Consider the following 17136-nt stretch of genomic DNA (forward strand, 5'->3'; position numbering starts at 1 on the left):
GGAAGCATTACAAGTCTATTATGACCGCACTTCATCTTCAAATGATGATATCCTAAAGCAAACATATACATGCGCACTCGATTTTTCTATAAGTTTGTAACAATTTGTGACTCCACAAGTTTTGTGTATGTACGTAAGATTCTAAATCGACTTAACCCAGCCCGCCTGCATGTCTGCTTGTCTATCATCTATCAACAACATCGTCATAAGTAAGCTGAATTATGACATGTAGCCACGATAGGCACGAATCGTATTGAGAAATGGGAATAGTTGTGGCCGGATCATTCGTACATTGAAATTTCAAACTTTCAGGATAGATGAACAAAACTATAACTTGCAATTAATTCACTCTCATCAAGCGTTTACGAAAACCTAAAGTTGTCAGGCGGAAAAATGCAAGTGATCAGCCTATAAAGCAATAATGACAAGAACACAAAATCATAACTCAACTCAACATCATACAGTTGTGATTTACAGCTTATGCGAGTTAATGATTTAAAATCTGGAAAAATTGAAGTTTTTTTTTTTTTTTTTTTTTTTTTAGGACCAGCTGGGCAGTCAGTAACAAAATGATTTTGATTGAACAGCACGCGCATATTTTATAAAATATTCGAATTCTAACAGATTAGTTTGAGATGGTAGGTATGAAAAATTTCTCCAGCAAAATTGAAGAGAAATTTTCTCTTACCTTTTTCTTTTTTTGCAAAGAAAATTCTCTTCATTTAAGAATTACATTGAAAAAGAGCTTTGTTGAATTGATATACAATTGAACATAAAAAAATGCAATTCTTCGTAAATTTTCGTTGCGATAGCGACGAAGCTTTTTCAAATTTTTGATTCAAAGTTACAGCTAGTCAGCGCCTCGCTTGTTCTATATATATAGATAGAATAGAAGTTTTATCCTTGTCAAAATTGAGTGATCAAGTTGAAACTTTAAACTCAAAACCATTTTATTTACACAAGAATTACGATGAAGGGATTTACTATTTTCCAGATAGATAATATTAGTATGGCGCTATTCCTTGTCACTTCAGTCTATTATCATCTTTCGAACGAAAATATATAAAAAAAGACAAATAATTTCGAAATTTAAAAGATATATGTGTGTATACCTATTCGCTTTATTGTTGTTTATTATAAAAATACTGATTTCGTGCGCATTGATAATTTAATACCATTCTAGTACATTATTAAATAAAGTATCGTCTATACTCACAGACCACATCGAAATGTTAATCTGTTGTGTGTGTGGCACTCTTTTCTTAGTGCATGAAAAAATGCACTCGCTTTCTTATCGCGGAAAAAGTATTTCAATTGCTTGAGCATACATAGCCCGTATACAAAAACATTATTCAGATTATTATTAAATTAAAATTATTAATAATTAACGATTATATATACTATGTATATCTTATATTTCAGCCCAAATTATGGGTAAGCAAATAAATATTACAACGTTGCAAAATATCGCAAAATGCCGCGTAAAAAGCGTATTATTTGCTCAGTAACTTAATGCCCTTAAAGAAAATCCTTCTCTTATTTTTGCGTTTTTGTTGTCCTCATTGCTCCTTTGTTCCCTTGGCCGATACGCATAAAAGTATAGAGTCGGAATTTTGAAAAAAAAATTGTCATTAAGAATTTTAGAAGCAACATCACCGAACCTCCTTAAATTCGTCAAAACAAAAGAATCTTTATAAAGCTTTGTGAAAATAAAAATAAAAAATAATAATAATAATAATAATAATAAGAAATAAAATAAAGTATATGGAATATGCGGCAAAAAGACTGCATTTTCGATGCTGAGCTTATGAATGACTTAAATATGTTTTTATAGTAAACAAAGGCAGGCAGGCCCTTGGGAAGTGTATATTGCTTTTTAATTAATTAATTGGCACATTAAAAATCGATTCAATCTGTTACTCCCAAGTGCACTAGTTGCTGCATGCAACGTTGCAAATATGTGGGATCTGGGAACATATTGAATTGCGTCTTATGGTCAACGCTATTCCAAATGACAACGTCTTCGCGACCAGTTGTCACTGAGCGGCCAATGGAAAACAATAAGCGACGATCAAAAGCAATTTTAAGAAAGCGCAGCACCTTCCTACCCAATGGGCAGTCAGGTAAATAGCAAATACGTGGAAATCCAACTGCAAAAAAGGCACGACCTGGATGCGGATGTTCAGACGTTTGTATACCTGATACAATGCTATAAGAAAAACAATTGTAATTAAGAACAAAGGGAAAAGAGCCGACAATATCTTACTCATAGACAATTTGAATCGTGTTTTGTCCTTCATGGCCGGGCAAACTTTTACTTATGACACTCCAAGACATTGTGCCACTAGGTTGATTGCCAATTTTTTCCCCGTAAACAATACCACACACGGGACATTCAATAAAAAGATTCTAGAAATGAAAAAAAAATAAATAAAAGAACGCCAACTATCGAGCCGATTACCTTATTTAATTCATTTTGTTGGGCTATAATCATGCCATTAAGGCACTGTAAATGCATGAGGTGTTTACATCGACTCAAAGCAATCGCTGGATTTTGTACGTTATGAACTAGTTCTTCCATGCACATTGGACATGGCTGAGCATTCGGCCATTGTGGTGGTTCGACAACTTTAACAAAGCGTGAGATCATGTCACTGGCCGGATCTACGCCAACAATCAATCCATTAACTGATTCCTTCGCTGATGAAGCACCTTGCGAAGTTATTGTTGCATTGTTGGGTAAGGGCGGTGGTGCTGGTGCTCTTTCTGTTGAACTCATGACAGGCGTTGCAGATAAAGCAGGCACAAACACTTCATCACTGCCCAGAGAACAATCTAACAAGTCGTTTACAGATATTGCAAAAGTACGACTACGTAAACTGTCTTTGCTTTCATGGCTAAGATAAGTGGAGACGGTGTCAACACTGGGTCGCCGATGAGATTTAATGCTATTCGAATCCGTATCGGATGCGCGAGTTCGTGAGCGGGATCTGTGCATAACAACCCTTTTACTGCGTTGTGATTGTAACGATCCTTCCGAGCAACGACTGTGATGACTGCTTATTGAGGCATTGAGTATATTTTTGGAATGGGGAAAAGCCTGCACATGATTGCTCATAGCTGGTGCTGCATTATTTATTGTAGCAGCATTTTGCTTTGTATTGCTACTGCCGAATATGTTAAGATTATTAAAAATTTGTCGCAAATTTGTTGCAGACAAATCACCACTACGCTTATTTGCCTTCCGGCTATGGCCATGCGATTGTGTTGGTTGCAATAACGCTGTTCTTGTCGATGTATGCTGCTGACGATTGCCATGCGATGCATTAAACGTTGTCGCACCATTAACGGGAATTCGTTGTAAATGTTTATTATCTTGTGATTTTGCTCTTAGCTTTGGCAGGGTATTATGGCGTTTAAAACCATATTCGAAGGAATTTCTCGCTGTAAGTATAATTTTTATATTTTTCATTGTCAAATTACATAACATTAGTGCAATCAATTTAAATTCATTATATACCGGTTAATTGAGCCGCTTGTTGAGGGGTTAATTTAACCAACGGATAAGGCGCTTGTTGGGTTCGCCGAATACTACGAATTGGACCACTAGGTTGTCTCTTTTGGGTGAGATTGCAAAAGTTTATTGTATATGGAAGACCAAGTATATTGAGTAAATCTAAAGTTTGTTCCCCCTATAAATAACAGATATTCGCAAGTTAATTTCTTCATCTTTTATTAGTTATATATATATATATATATATATATATTATTTACTTTCGTCCAAGAATCTTCTATAATGCATTGAACATGCATATTATAAGAATGCCAGTCATCAACCATTGATCCCGCCCATTCCCATTTGGTTCCCTTTCCAGCCGGAGTGCCGGGTAAATAAAGCATGCGTCTAACACCTACTGTCAGTCTCCCTGTATCTTCTTCGGCCTCTTGTGTCATTGTTCTAACATTGACGCAATAGTTTTCTAAATTGGGATCGGCATCGCTAAGCAAGACGCGGGTCAACTTTTTGGCGTGGGCACGTTCTAGGTGCTGGGAAACAGCAGGACTGTAAGGCAACCAATTGCCACCTCGTGATTCATATTCCCACACCACCACAGCATGCGTGTTATTTGGCACAATAGCATTAGCTGAATTTAGCCCCGTTATCCCACTATTTGAATTATTAGCACTGCCACCACTACTGCTAGCATAAGCCATGTTATTTTAGCGACTCATGGAACCTTCTTTTATTGCATATTATATATAATTCGTATATAAACGATATATAAATACTGTCAATAATTTTAAGGGCCCTATTTCCATAAGTTTTTCTCTTCACATTTAATCAATCAATTCACCTAACTGGCAGATTTCGATCATAAAATACAGCGCGAAAACAATTATAAAAAGTAATATATAAAATTATTTTTATTTATTGTTTTATATATTATATATAAAATTGTATATAATATCTTGAGCAAAGTAAAATTGCACATACTAAACTAAAAATAAAAATCTAAATGCCCGACGAGAATTTATATTCGATTACTAAACATTATTGTCAAATGTTAGAAATTTATGGTAAACGTGGGCAATACGATCGCATTAAGAGTGCAACCATCATTAACCATCGATCGACATTTGGGGCATGGGGGATATGGGGAAATGAGAAACTTCTCCAGGTTAAATTTAACAACCCTGCCACTGAAGTATCTTCAAAGTAAATTAACAAGCCTGCTTTTGTATTATCTTGAATTCGACCACATTCGGGGCTTGAGGGAGCCACGCAATGAAGCCGCACTTAAATACCCAAGTGGAGAAATTGATTTATAAATTTACAACATATTATTTATAGTTGATGTACATATAATTTGCAAAGCTAGAAAATACATAAACTTAATGAAATTAATAAATTAGTTTCTTCCCCACACCTGTATATATAAGCGCGATTAAAGCACGAATATCAACTCCCTTAGAGCTCTGAAATAATGCGTTCTGAGACCCAGGAACGCTGACATAATAAAGCTGAGGTGGGAATTGAACTTTCTCAATCATAATAATCTCTATGCAATTATGCAAGAGAGTAGAATTTTTTGAACGTGTATTGCAAAATTGATTCTTTACTTATTGCTTGCAGCCTCCGATGTTAAATAAAAATGGAAAGTACAATTTTTAGGGATATGAATTAGAAAACTAGCAGGGTACTCACATTTCTGAAAGTTAACTTTTCTTTGTGATCAAGCCGGTAGTTGACAATCGTTTTTGTTGCGATCACGTAAAGTATTCGTGTATTTTTCGTTGCTACCGTTCATAAGCAAATGAAAAAGTAGAAAAGAAAGCAAATTTTTGCTTATTTTTATTTTAGTTTTGAATGCGATGTTACAAACATGAATTTCTTCAACTGATTTAAAAGATTGGATATTTAATTTACTCATCCGAATAATTGGATATTAATAATGGTTTCGCATCTTAAATATGCTGTTAATGTAAATACTCTTCATTCCAGTTGGTTTTATTTTCATCCTGTTACATATATAATATATGGGCATCGTTATATTAAGTGACGAATAGAGTTTAATATCTAATGAAGTGAGAAACTGACGTATGTGGATGCATTTAAACACTTCCGAGGAAACTTGTAAACGAACACGAAAAAATCCCAATTTTACAATAATGTTAAGTAATATTCTATTTTCAAATTATTTTGTTTATTTTTAATTATATACAAATAGTTTAAAAGTGATATAAATTTTAAATTTTGGATTTTTCATTATTGTCCAATTTGGAACTCTCTATAGCTTCGCGAAGTATGTTTAATATTAGATCGGCTCTTTCTAAAGTGGCATTTTCGCCCATTAAACCGATGCGGAAAACATTGCCAACAGTAGGCCCTAATCCACCACTAATTTCCATGCTGTACCTACCAAAAAATTTCACAAGCATAAATTTATATATATATATGTATATAAGTAATTAATAGAAATATTACGTACTTTCTCATAATATATTCGATAACTTTACGCCAATCTATACCAAAAGGCACTTTTATGGTGGTTATAGTTGGCAGTCTTTCACTGGCATTTTTTACGAACATTTCTAAGCCCAAATCTTTGAGACCTTTTTGCAATCGATAAGAGCATTGCTGATGTCTATGGATAAATGCTTTTAAGCCTTCAGCACAAACTTGTGCCAAAGCTTCTCTAAGGCCATATAGCAGTGTAGCAGATATTGTGTGATGGTAAATAATAGGCATATTAAAACAATTCCAATATTGCCCAATAAGCAGGATATCAAAATAATAAACTTTTACTTTTGTCTTACGAGCGTTTATGCAGTCAATAGCACGCACATTTAGCGAAATCGGTGTTAGGCCAGGCGGAGCACCTAATGTCTTTTGAGAACCAGTAAAAGCTACATCAACAAACCATTCATCCATGAAAAAATCGGTGCCGCCCAGCGAAGCAATCGTATCAACAATAAAAAGACAATTATATCGACGACAAATTTTCCCGATATCTTTGAGATTCGATTGTAAAACTCCTGTAGAGGAATCACCTTGAACCGTAAAGAAAATTTTTGGTTGATTATATTTAAATGCAATTTCAATTTCATTTATAGTTAACGAATGCCCAAGCGTCGTCTCCACTAAACGTACATCTCCGCCGTAACGTTTTGCTATATCAGCTGCACGGTGTCCCCACAACCCAATACATGCCACTAAAACTACATCACCATCTTCAATTAAATTACATAGCGCCGATTCCAAGCCGCTATGACCAGAGCCGCTTATACACATTGTAGCATCGTTTGAGGTTTGAAATATATATTTTATTCCTTCTTTGATTTCGTTCATTATCTGAAAAAGAGTAAGGGAAAAATTGTTATCGATTCGTTTTCAACTATTATCGTTACCTGCAAACACTCTGAATGTAAATGACCGATCACCGGATTGCTGAGTGCTGACAAAACTCGTTGTGAACAATTAGAAGGTCCCGGACCCATTAAAGTTTTAATTGGAACGAATAGAGGTCGTTTTAAGACCAAAGGCGGTGGTATTTCCATAATTCGTCTTCAGTTAGATTTCCGCAATATAATACATTAATATATAAAATTCATATGACTTTTGTTTTTTTATTTCTTCTAAAAAAATCCACTCAATCAACTTTTTTTTACTTTTATTATTTAAAGAGATCTTAATAAATGAGATGCTTGCAAATTTTAAATCAGAATTTATAGACTGTTCTTATCTGCTTTCCTTTGTATAGAAGAGTACATACCTATATTAAAGTTCACTGATAATGGAGAAAAGTCACACAGTAAACAGACTTAATCACATGAGAGCGCTGAATCGCGCTGAATCGCGAAATTTATATTTGGATGATATGTAAGCATATATATTAACGATGTCAACATTTTCTCAGATGTGTATTTAATTGTGCGCAAGCAACAAATAGCATTAATCATTTATATCAAAATCACAATATCAAAAAACGATCAGTTTGTAATTCTCATTGCTGAGCTAACTCGATGGAGAATTTGCATTTCGGGTTCGGGAATTCTCATTATAGAGCAACGGTTAACGAGAATTGGATTGATGAGGCTCGTTAGCGCATGAATTTATGTTGGAATTAAAGTAAAATGTCGTTACAAAAGCATACATTTCATAAAATTAATGTATATATAACGAAACTCCAAAATGGAAAAAATAAAATTAATTAATTATTTTCGATGCGTTCGCCTACTGGTAAAATTGATCATAAAATGATTGTGGAATAAACGAAAAAAAAATTCCTGGCCACGACAAAAAGTGAAAGTATATAGGATTATAAGAAAGCACTTGACAAGTTTTCTGCAAATATGACGGCATTCAATGCGTTTGTCGCGTGAAATTAACTTTTTTTTTTTTTTATATTGAAATTCAACTGTTAAATATATTTACTTGCTAAAGTTTGTATTTTGTTTATTAAACTTGGATGGATATTTTTTGTTTAAGAGATTTTGATATTTTTTCAAATTTCATATTTCGTTTATTTCTTCTTCTTCTTCTGTTATTCTGCAAATCAATAAATCAAAATTCTCTGAGATGTGTAAAAAAGGCTTAATGTGAACATGAATGTGTTCTTTGTTTGGGCCTTAATAAAGTTCGGTTTAGATTTGATATATAATATTATTGTTTATTTATTTTAGTATTTACTTGACTAAAGTCTTTTTAATTTTGAGTGTTATACGTCCGCTACGTTATTTTTATTAAAATATGCGTATCACTTATCCGCCGCGTAGGATAGATTAGAACAACGAGAAGTCAATTCCGTTGTACATGTATATAAAGTGTCACATGAAGGAATTGATGAGTGTGAGAGTAAAAAAGTGTAAAAGAGAGTAGGTTCATAGTTTGACTGTAAACACTTACATGACACTTGATGACATGATTTAGAAAAAGAAAAGATTGCGAAGTAAACTGTTAAATTGTGAGAACGCAGAATGTCAAGGATGCTGTGGTCTCGAAGATCACATATATTCAATTTGTGAAATGTGGAATGGCGAAGAGAAATGGTAACAGTCGGACAGACAAATAGAATATGATCAAAAGATTGTGAGACTCAACATGTACATAAAGGATTGTTGTCACGTCTGAGTTCGCAATCGATAAACCAAGGGGCTTTATTTATGTGTAAAAATGAAGAATATAAGCGACGACCGTAAAATGAATTATTCCATCGCTGTCGCCAAGAAAAAACTGATTGCTTTTTGTCAATTGTCTGCAGAAATCAGAGAACAATAATTAAAATGAGATGATCGGGACGATGCAATTTTATTTGCAGTGTTGTTGCCAAGAATATCCTTGTGATTGAGCAACCAGAGAAAACAAAATGTATCAGACTTGATGTGAGTTTGATCTGAGGCCGAATGATTCTCAAAAGATAGAATTTTATTAGATGAAAAATTGGCGAGTAAACGAGATCTTTCTTGTAGAGGCATAGCATTTGCCATCTGTTCTGGGCTTAGCGTGTGCGTGGATTTCATGCCACCAAGAGCCAGACGAAGGCATTTCCATTGGATTCTGCATAATTTCAGATGGTCCTTCTTTGAGATGTCCAATAAGCGTTAACAAGTATATTCTAATTTTTGTCTGACTAAGCCATAGTCATACAAAAATGGTCAGAGGCCCAAGAAATCCCACAAATGGATTTCAGTGCGTTAATAATTTGAAAACGTTGTTTGGCAATTTTGTCAATGTGACCTGCTGGAGAAAGTTTCGAGTGTAGGACAAAGCCTAAATGGTCGAACATTTTAACAAATGGAATAGAAGACCGATAAATGAAAAGAGGAGTAACAGTAGCGTCTCCCCCCGTTTTTTTGAGAAAACCAAGCATTTGGTCTTATTAACTGAAAGTGTGAGTTGGAGTGACTCAAGCCGAGAGGAAATAATGTCGAGCACAGATTGCAAAGTACGTCTGCACAGATCCGGATCAGAGTTCGAACTAAAAATGACAAGGTCGCCAGCATAAGCCGAAATTGAGATTTTCTCAGGAAGGAAAGTGAAAATTTTGTTAATATATAAATAAAAAACAATAGAAGACTCAATGCAGATTCTTGAGATTACAGAATTTGTAGGTAGGGGGATCCAAAGGGAGGAAAATAGAATTTAAGATGTTAATAATAACAGCCAAAAACCAAACTGAAAATTGCTGAGGATACATGTAGATTCGAGATACCAATGTGTACTAAATGTGAGTACAACACTTTCTCCAAAATTTTTCTAATGATGGAAAGTAAGGCAATACATCTGTAGGCATTAAGATTAGTTGGCGAGTTATTCTTTTTTCTCAAAGTGAAGATTTTGAACTCGTACCTGTATGAGAGCATATAGCCGATAATTAAGATATTGTTAAATTCTAACACATTTAAAAATTCAAAATTCAATTCTACAACATTTAAAATTTTGAGGTAACTTTTACGAATACCACCTAAGCCTGGAGATGAGTCTTTTGAGAAATTAAGGACTTTATCGAGTTCAGAGAGAGAGATATGTCACTTAAGAAAAAATTATCTCACGTATAGAGGGGATTATACGATGAGAACGTCCAGCAACCTTGTCATACCCTGTGTGGGTATGGAATAACGAGAGGAAGTGATACCTTTAAAAATTCTCACACTACGCCAAAGATCTGAGATTGACATGTCGCTATTGACATTTTCAAAAAATTCTTTCGAGCCTGAGAGTATAAGCATATTATCTTCCTAACATTGCCCTAAAATTTGAAATTTACTTTAGAAGAAGATCTTTTGCATTTTACAGCGACTCTAAGTTTGGCGACTCGATTCCATGCGGTGTTTCACCAAGGAGTAGGAGGTTTGATTTTTTAGATGAAGAGCTGAAGTTACTTTTATTCTTATCTTACTTAAAATGTATAGCACTACAGCTAATTGTTTTATTCAACTGCCTGAGAAAGAACCTAACTGAATGAATTTCGGCCTATCGCCTTTCGTCGTCAGTTGGTTTGGACAATCAACTATGTAAAACAAGATCTAATCGGCGCCTCTATCGATTAAACTTCCAACTAAATCTAAAACTGATCTACTTCGAATACGGCAACTCTCCCATATTCCATCCTGGTCCCCAACGTAAGCATGAACGATATAATTCTATGTCTGTGGGTCTTATCTGACGGTATTCCTAAGAGAATTTATCAATACAGTAAAAAACTTAATCTAAACTTAACTGTTATGTACATACACATATATGTGGGAAGAAAAGGTAGCTTAACCTGCGTATGGTCCAATAGTTATTCACAAATTGTTTCATATCTGCAGGAAATGCAGGAATTCCTCTAGACTGTGTTAAATTAAGACAAAACAGCTGTTAATTGTTGGTTTTTAGTTGCGTTTATGATATGAAAAATTTGTTGATAACTTATTGCCCTGTAAGAAACTATAATTTTGAACTGATATTTAGTTGATTGCAAAATGTAGTGGAAACAGTAAATGAGAAAATTGTTGTTCTTGGAAAGAGGGAATCATTTTCGCTAACTAACTCGCATGCTGCAAATCCTAACTTCAAACAAAGAAGAATTCAGAAAAGCCGTAACTACCGTATAAGAAATGGAAAATTGCGTTGAAATAGAGACCAATGTAGTGACTTTATATAAATGTGGCGAGATTTTTTATGACATGTTGGCGGCCCAAAATATCAGCATTAGCTTTCAGTGTTCCTTTTGCCAGAAAACTTTTATAGAATTAGATACATTCTTAAAACATTTACAAAGTGATCATTATAATCCATCCACACCTACCGAAGAGTACGGGTCTGGAAACGATGATGAACAATTACAAGAAGAATATCGAACCGAGGAAATTTTTCTTATCTCTAACGATAATGACAGTAAAATACTGTTGGAAAATGTAACCCATGCAACAGACACGAATTTAAAAGGAAAGAATGTCAGCGATGATCTCGAAGTGAACAATCTATCATGTGATGAAGAAGAAAAATGTATTAGGCCATCCAAACAAAAACAGCCTGTTAAAAAGCGCGCCACCCGTGAATGCATTTGTCCACATTGTCATAAAATATTCCATAAGGCTTGGTCGTTGCAGCAACATTTAAATACACACGATGGCTACGAGAAGCCATATAAATGTGAGTTTTGTCCAGCAGCCTATGCCAGCAAACAAAATCTCGTAGTTCATGTTAGACGGCATAAGGGAGAGAAGCCTTTTGGCTGCCATTTTTGTGCGCGTAGTTTTACTTCTACCAGCGAACGTTACATACACGAACGGTGCCATACCGGCGAGCGACCATATGTATGCGAGTTTTGCGGCAAAAGTCATACCACTTCGTCCCATTTACTTAATCATCGTCGACTACATTTGGACGAACGCAATTTCGTGTGCGACTTGTGTGATAAACGTTTTAACAAACGCGACGAATTAAAAAAACATCACAAAAATGTACATACGGAAGTGCCGCGTTCTCATGTCTGCCCGATATGCACTGCGGCTTTTAAAGGGAAGACCACATTAAAGGAACATGTAAAAATTCATGAGGAAAAAACTTACAAATGCCAAGAATGTGGTAAAACATTTGCCCAACATTCCGGTTTATATTCACATCGAAAAACCCATCAAAAGCAAAGGGACACGTTATTAAAAGATGTAATGATGATGACAGAGGAGACTATGACATCGTCCATCAAAATAGAAATTCTTGATGACAATGACACTATTTGATTATTCCATATTATCGTAGTTTCCGAGCGAGGTACAATTTAAATCCAATGAAAAACACAGTACGCTATTTTCAGTTTTTTATTTTTTAATTTATTCAGCGGAATAATTGGCGTTTTGTGACGTGAAACAGGATGTCTGTAGAATACAAACTATTGCGTTTATATGCGTCTTCTTTTCAGTTGCCAAATTTGCGCAAATCTACGTCATCACATGATGCTATAGCCGTCTTCTCACAAAAAATTGAAGTTCGTCAGGCACGTTCCCAATCCATTGATTAGGTGTAAAAACGAATTTAGTTCGCTTGTAAATAAATCTATCAAAAACAACCAAAAAAAAAATATATATACTACAAATTGCAGTAAGATTTAAAAAGATATCAAATATCGGTTCGTAATTTACCATAAATATTTGCCAACATATATTATACATAGTTTATATAGGATTTATTACTGAAAGACAGACAGACGTCTCGATATCACATGTAAGAGAGTTAGAAAGTTATATTCGGTTGTGGCCGAATCTTTTATACCCATCACCGTTGTCTTAAAAAGTAAAAGCACTAAATTTTCATACTCTATAATATGGAGTGGGCGCAGCTGAAATTTTCTTTTTTTCAAAATAAAAACTTTTATCGCATGGGCGTGCGAGCATTGTAAATGGAAAACTTTAAGTCGCTTCTAAATTCTTTTGCAAATGTTTACCAAACGTACTCTGCCCTACGGATGTAGAGACAAACAGAACAGGTGACAGGTGACCAGGAGAACAGATTTATTTTTATATTCAGATGCATTCTGAATATAAAATTGGCCAAGAATTTATATATTTTGTGGAGTTTATTAAGCTTATTTCTGCGTCTAATAAAGATATTGAAAAAAAACACAAAATTCTGATGCACTATAGTATTGAATAAACGCACTCAATTTTGTCCATTTTTATGCAGGTACTACAGCATCGCACATAAAATATGCGTTCAAATTTTTATACATTTATCTGCTATAGTTTATGAGTAATAAGCAAGAAACCGTTTTTTTATTCCTTTTGGAAAACATAGGTGTTCTAAGTTCAGGCGGTGCTGCAGGCGTGTTCTTCAATCGATTTGGCCCATTTTCAGTACCAACATGCGCGCAAGAATTTTCAATGTTTATACCAAATTGGAAGTCGATAGCTTCAGTTTTGAGGCCAGACGAATGTTTGCAACAGACATTACACAGACGGAGAGACGGACAGACGGAGATGTTTAAATCGATTCGTCATTTTCTAGTGATCAGAAATATATATACTTTGTCCATGATGCTGTTTTCTGCGCGTTGCAAACGTTATGACAAAATGAATATATCCTTCATCTTTCCGTGGTCAGCATAAAAAGTTGCAAGTGTATTATGGTTTTGCAAAAACATTCGTCCGAAATATCTGGCTTCTTCGAACGATATGCAACTAACTACAATTTCGATATTCTCGAGTTATCTTTATTTGGAAGATGACGAAAAAATCCAAGTTGCGGACAATGAAAGTAATGAATATGAATTTAATTCCCACAATTAAAAAAACAATCCAAGTCTCGTTATGTTTCCTACCTTTCCCGTTGTGGGTTTTTGGTATTCGCGCGCTAAGGTAAATGCAATCATCCCGCATTACTTCTGCCTACAGAATAACGATCGTTTTCCTTAGCACAGATAAAAGCTTCTCCTTGTCGACAAATACGCGTGCGAATCGAACACCACTCTCATTAATCGACATAAATTTATGAAAATCTTGTGGTTGCAAAAGTTGATACGGAAATATAAAATAGGATAGATATATTGTTTTATTTCCAATTTTAAAATTTGGTACAAGTAAGACCCCGTCACTCATTAAGTAAAGAACATGTCGACTAACAAACATAAATATGACTGCCAAAAACGCAACAAAACCTTTTGGCAATTATCAGATTTTTCAAGCTGAAACCACTTTGTTTGCCTTGGCCGGAATTGCCGTAAGTGATATCGTCTTTTATATAAACACACACCACATGTCAGGTTTATATAATTAATAGCAGATTTAAAAGTTTTTCTAATCAACAATTAAGGCAATCCGACTAAGATTTTATACTACATTATGGAGTTTATCTTCTATTTATTGTCTAGAAGTTCTATGCAAGAAAATGTCGAAGTAACCTCCTAAGACACATCCTCCATAAAAAGAAAATACTTTTTATATATATTCACTTAAACGCAATATTTAATCGCGATCAAATAAAATCGGTTCGAGTAATTGAAAGTCTTATGATTTCTGATTTTTTTGGAAAATTTTGAAGGAATTATCCATATCGACTGTTTTTAAAACCTAAAAAATAATTTTATAAAATGTGATGCAATAATGAGAATATAATAGTTTATTGTATTAATTATTTTCAATGAAGATTTCTTTTTTTAAAAATATTGAATATTTTTCTCTTGTTGTTATAAGAATTTTTTGATTCGAATTTTTTATTCTCTTCTAGTGTAAATATTAAAATTTATGACTGAATTAAATAACATCATCCAATCCATAATTATAGTTCAGTTTTAGATATTTTTTTTTTGTTTTTTTATTTTTTTTATTTTGGAGTATGTTTTCTAAAGCACCGCAAAAATGAATCGAAATATCGACCAAACCGTGTACCAATATTTTAGAACTAATGCTAATTATATATATCTACACACATATAGGTATATATGTATGCTTACATTAATGTTTGTAGATATTTGTATATATAAAAACAATTCGGGTACGAAAGATTGCCGATCAGTCTATGATTGAAATTTTAAGTTGATAAAAATTTATGAATCAATAAAATACAAAAAATAAGAACAAAAAAAATTACAATAAGGTCGTCTCTTAGGTTTTGTTTAAATTAAATACGGCCTTATGAGATGATTCCCTGATATGCGTGCGAATAGAGTGTTGAGTGTGTTGAGTGTTCTCATGTGTCACACAGTTACGGGTTTTCTTTTTGATTCCTTTCTTAACATTTTAATATCTTTGATTAATGAAAAACATCCATAAATGGAAATTGTGCTTGTTCGGGATCAAGCAGGTCAATTAGAAAGCAGACCGTACCTGCTACACCTTCGAATAAGCTATGCGGGCGATCCGGAGTACGAGCCCGTTGCTTGAATTCCGAGTTAGTTAGCAGTTCCATATACTTGACTGCCCGATATAAGTATTTCGGCTCATGTGTTAAACGATACAAAAGCAGGAACACATAACCATTACCGGCCACACCATGACAAATGCCGGGACCTTTACGTAGGAAACCCTTATTCCATACCAAATCTGATGAACGCCGTAGGGCCTGCAAATACTTTTCCTCCTTAAAAATAAGATAAGCCTTGGCCAATAAATAAACGGCTCCCGGAGCACCATGACACCAATGTACCAAACGTTTCTCACGGCCACTTTTCAAGTCCTCCAAAGCAACTGGGAAGTTGCCCTCGTCGTCTTGCAACATTAAAAAGAAATCAATAGATTTTTTAATATCCCTCAGTTCAGCGCTTGGAGCAGATATAGGGTCTGTCCTAAACCAGGGGCTATCTAAAAGCATATGCAAGATAGCACAAAGACCATGAGCTGCACCCAAATATTCTGTGCCATGATATTGATACATTAGAGGCAAAGGGGCTTTTGTTTGTTTGGCATATTCACGACCACTGGCAATAACCATTTGACAAATGGAAATCAAATCATCATCGGTAATTTTCTTTTCCGGCATTACATCATTCAGCCAATAACAGCCGGCCAAATAGCCAGCACGACCTACCAGCACCTCATCGCAACCATATTTTGTATGCAAAAATTCCTTACTAGATGTAATACCCGCCTTGAAATTCATTAAGTCGTCACTTAGCTCCTGCATTAATTTTAAGTCATGAGATATGGCTGCCGACACGGCATATATACCAGCATTACCACACAAAAACGAAAAACGTTCAGCTGAACGTTTCTTATAACGATCCGCATTCGCTTTAGCATTACGTATGAAACCATGAGCATGCTCCAAAGCCGAATATAAATCTTGTGTCCGTGGTGAGCGGGACATTTTCCAAAACATATATGCAATGCCAGCATTGCCTACATATAGGTCGCCTCGCATGTCCTCATCGTCGCAACCAGGACTACAGTGTTCTAAAATAGCATCTACATATGTACAAATAAGATTCTTGATATGCTCTTCATCGAATTCATACGATGTACTCTGGGGATTTACATAATCCGGAAATGGATTTGACAAATAACGTTTCTCCATTTCTTCTGTGGCCAATATTTGTAGATTGGTGTCTATAAGAAACAAAAAAAAAAAGAAAAAAAAAAAAAATGAAAAAGCGATCGATATCCTAACTTTCCTTTTTTTATGGTAGTAAACGTAGGGGTGCGGTCTATCACACCCCTCCGACTAAGAATTGTAAAACGTTAGGTTTAACTTGCCTGGGGGTTTGGTGGCACTTGTGCTGTATAGACGATAGCGATTTTGTTTAATCCAATAATACTGTAAAGTAAAATATATACTTTTAATGCATCAGAAAAATTTTTTTAAAACCTTTTAAACGACTTCGCCTTTTTAACTATTATGACAGTAGAGACCGACGATTGCTGTTGATTTGAAAAAACAAATTTTTTCAATGTCAATATTACTATTTACTATTACACCTACTGCCAGAGTTGCAATTTGCACCTGAACGGCAGATAATAGAGTTTGCTCTTTTCTGTTCTTTATGAACTCTATAGGACGGAAGGTATTCAAATCCAAAAAGGTGACCAACTGTACTCCTTTTGGTAACTTTCTAATTCTATTCTGAGCACTTTCAAATTTCTTTTATTCTTGAAAATATATAAACAATTATTGTACGAAACATTGTTTATGTTCGAGGGCAAAAAGTTTTCAATTATACG

At 34.6% G+C, this 17136-nt stretch overlaps 4 protein-coding genes across 4 annotated transcripts; 1 reads left to right on the forward strand and 3 right to left on the reverse strand.

Moving 5' to 3' along the window:
• Positions 1-1146: 1146 nt before the first annotated feature.
• On the reverse strand, positions 1147-4558 carry LOC119645212 (protein deltex). Its single transcript, XM_038045252.1, has 5 exons — positions 3775-4558; positions 3521-3692; positions 2462-3444; positions 2267-2409; positions 1147-2209 (listed from the first exon to the last, which is right to left on the reverse strand). Exons 1-5 carry the CDS (start codon positions 4213-4215, stop codon positions 1909-1911), a joined length of 2040 nt encoding a protein of 679 aa, XP_037901180.1. The 5' UTR covers positions 4216-4558; the 3' UTR covers positions 1147-1908.
• Positions 4559-5719: 1161 nt separating this feature from the next.
• Positions 5720-7224, reverse strand: LOC119645224 (serine--pyruvate aminotransferase, mitochondrial). Its single transcript, XM_038045279.1, has 3 exons — positions 6910-7224; positions 5991-6853; positions 5720-5917 (listed from the first exon to the last, which is right to left on the reverse strand). The coding sequence occupies exons 1-3, from the start codon at positions 7057-7059 to the stop codon at positions 5749-5751; spliced, it is 1182 nt and encodes a 393-aa protein (XP_037901207.1). The 5' UTR covers positions 7060-7224; the 3' UTR covers positions 5720-5748.
• A 3721-nt stretch (positions 7225-10945) lies between these two features.
• Positions 10946-12758, forward strand: LOC119645232 (zinc finger protein 260-like). The gene is made up of 2 exons (XM_038045309.1): positions 10946-12259; positions 12327-12758. Exon 1 carries the CDS (start codon positions 11101-11103, stop codon positions 12226-12228), a length of 1128 nt encoding a protein of 375 aa, XP_037901237.1. The 5' UTR covers positions 10946-11100; the 3' UTR covers positions 12229-12259; positions 12327-12758.
• Positions 12759-14520: 1762 nt separating this feature from the next.
• LOC119645219 (lanC-like protein 3 homolog) lies at positions 14521-16791 on the reverse strand. Its single transcript, XM_038045265.1, has 2 exons — positions 16672-16791; positions 14521-16524 (listed from the first exon to the last, which is right to left on the reverse strand). The coding sequence occupies exon 2, from the start codon at positions 16490-16492 to the stop codon at positions 15233-15235; it is 1260 nt and encodes a 419-aa protein (XP_037901193.1). The 5' UTR covers positions 16493-16524; positions 16672-16791; the 3' UTR covers positions 14521-15232.
• Positions 16792-17136: the final 345 nt, after the last annotated feature.

The sequence above is a fragment of the Glossina fuscipes genome, unplaced genomic scaffold, assembly GCF_014805625.2.
Source record: "Glossina fuscipes isolate IAEA_lab_2018 unplaced genomic scaffold, Yale_Gfus_2 0, whole genome shotgun sequence".
Classification (NCBI taxonomy): domain Eukaryota; kingdom Metazoa; phylum Arthropoda; class Insecta; order Diptera; family Glossinidae; genus Glossina; species Glossina fuscipes.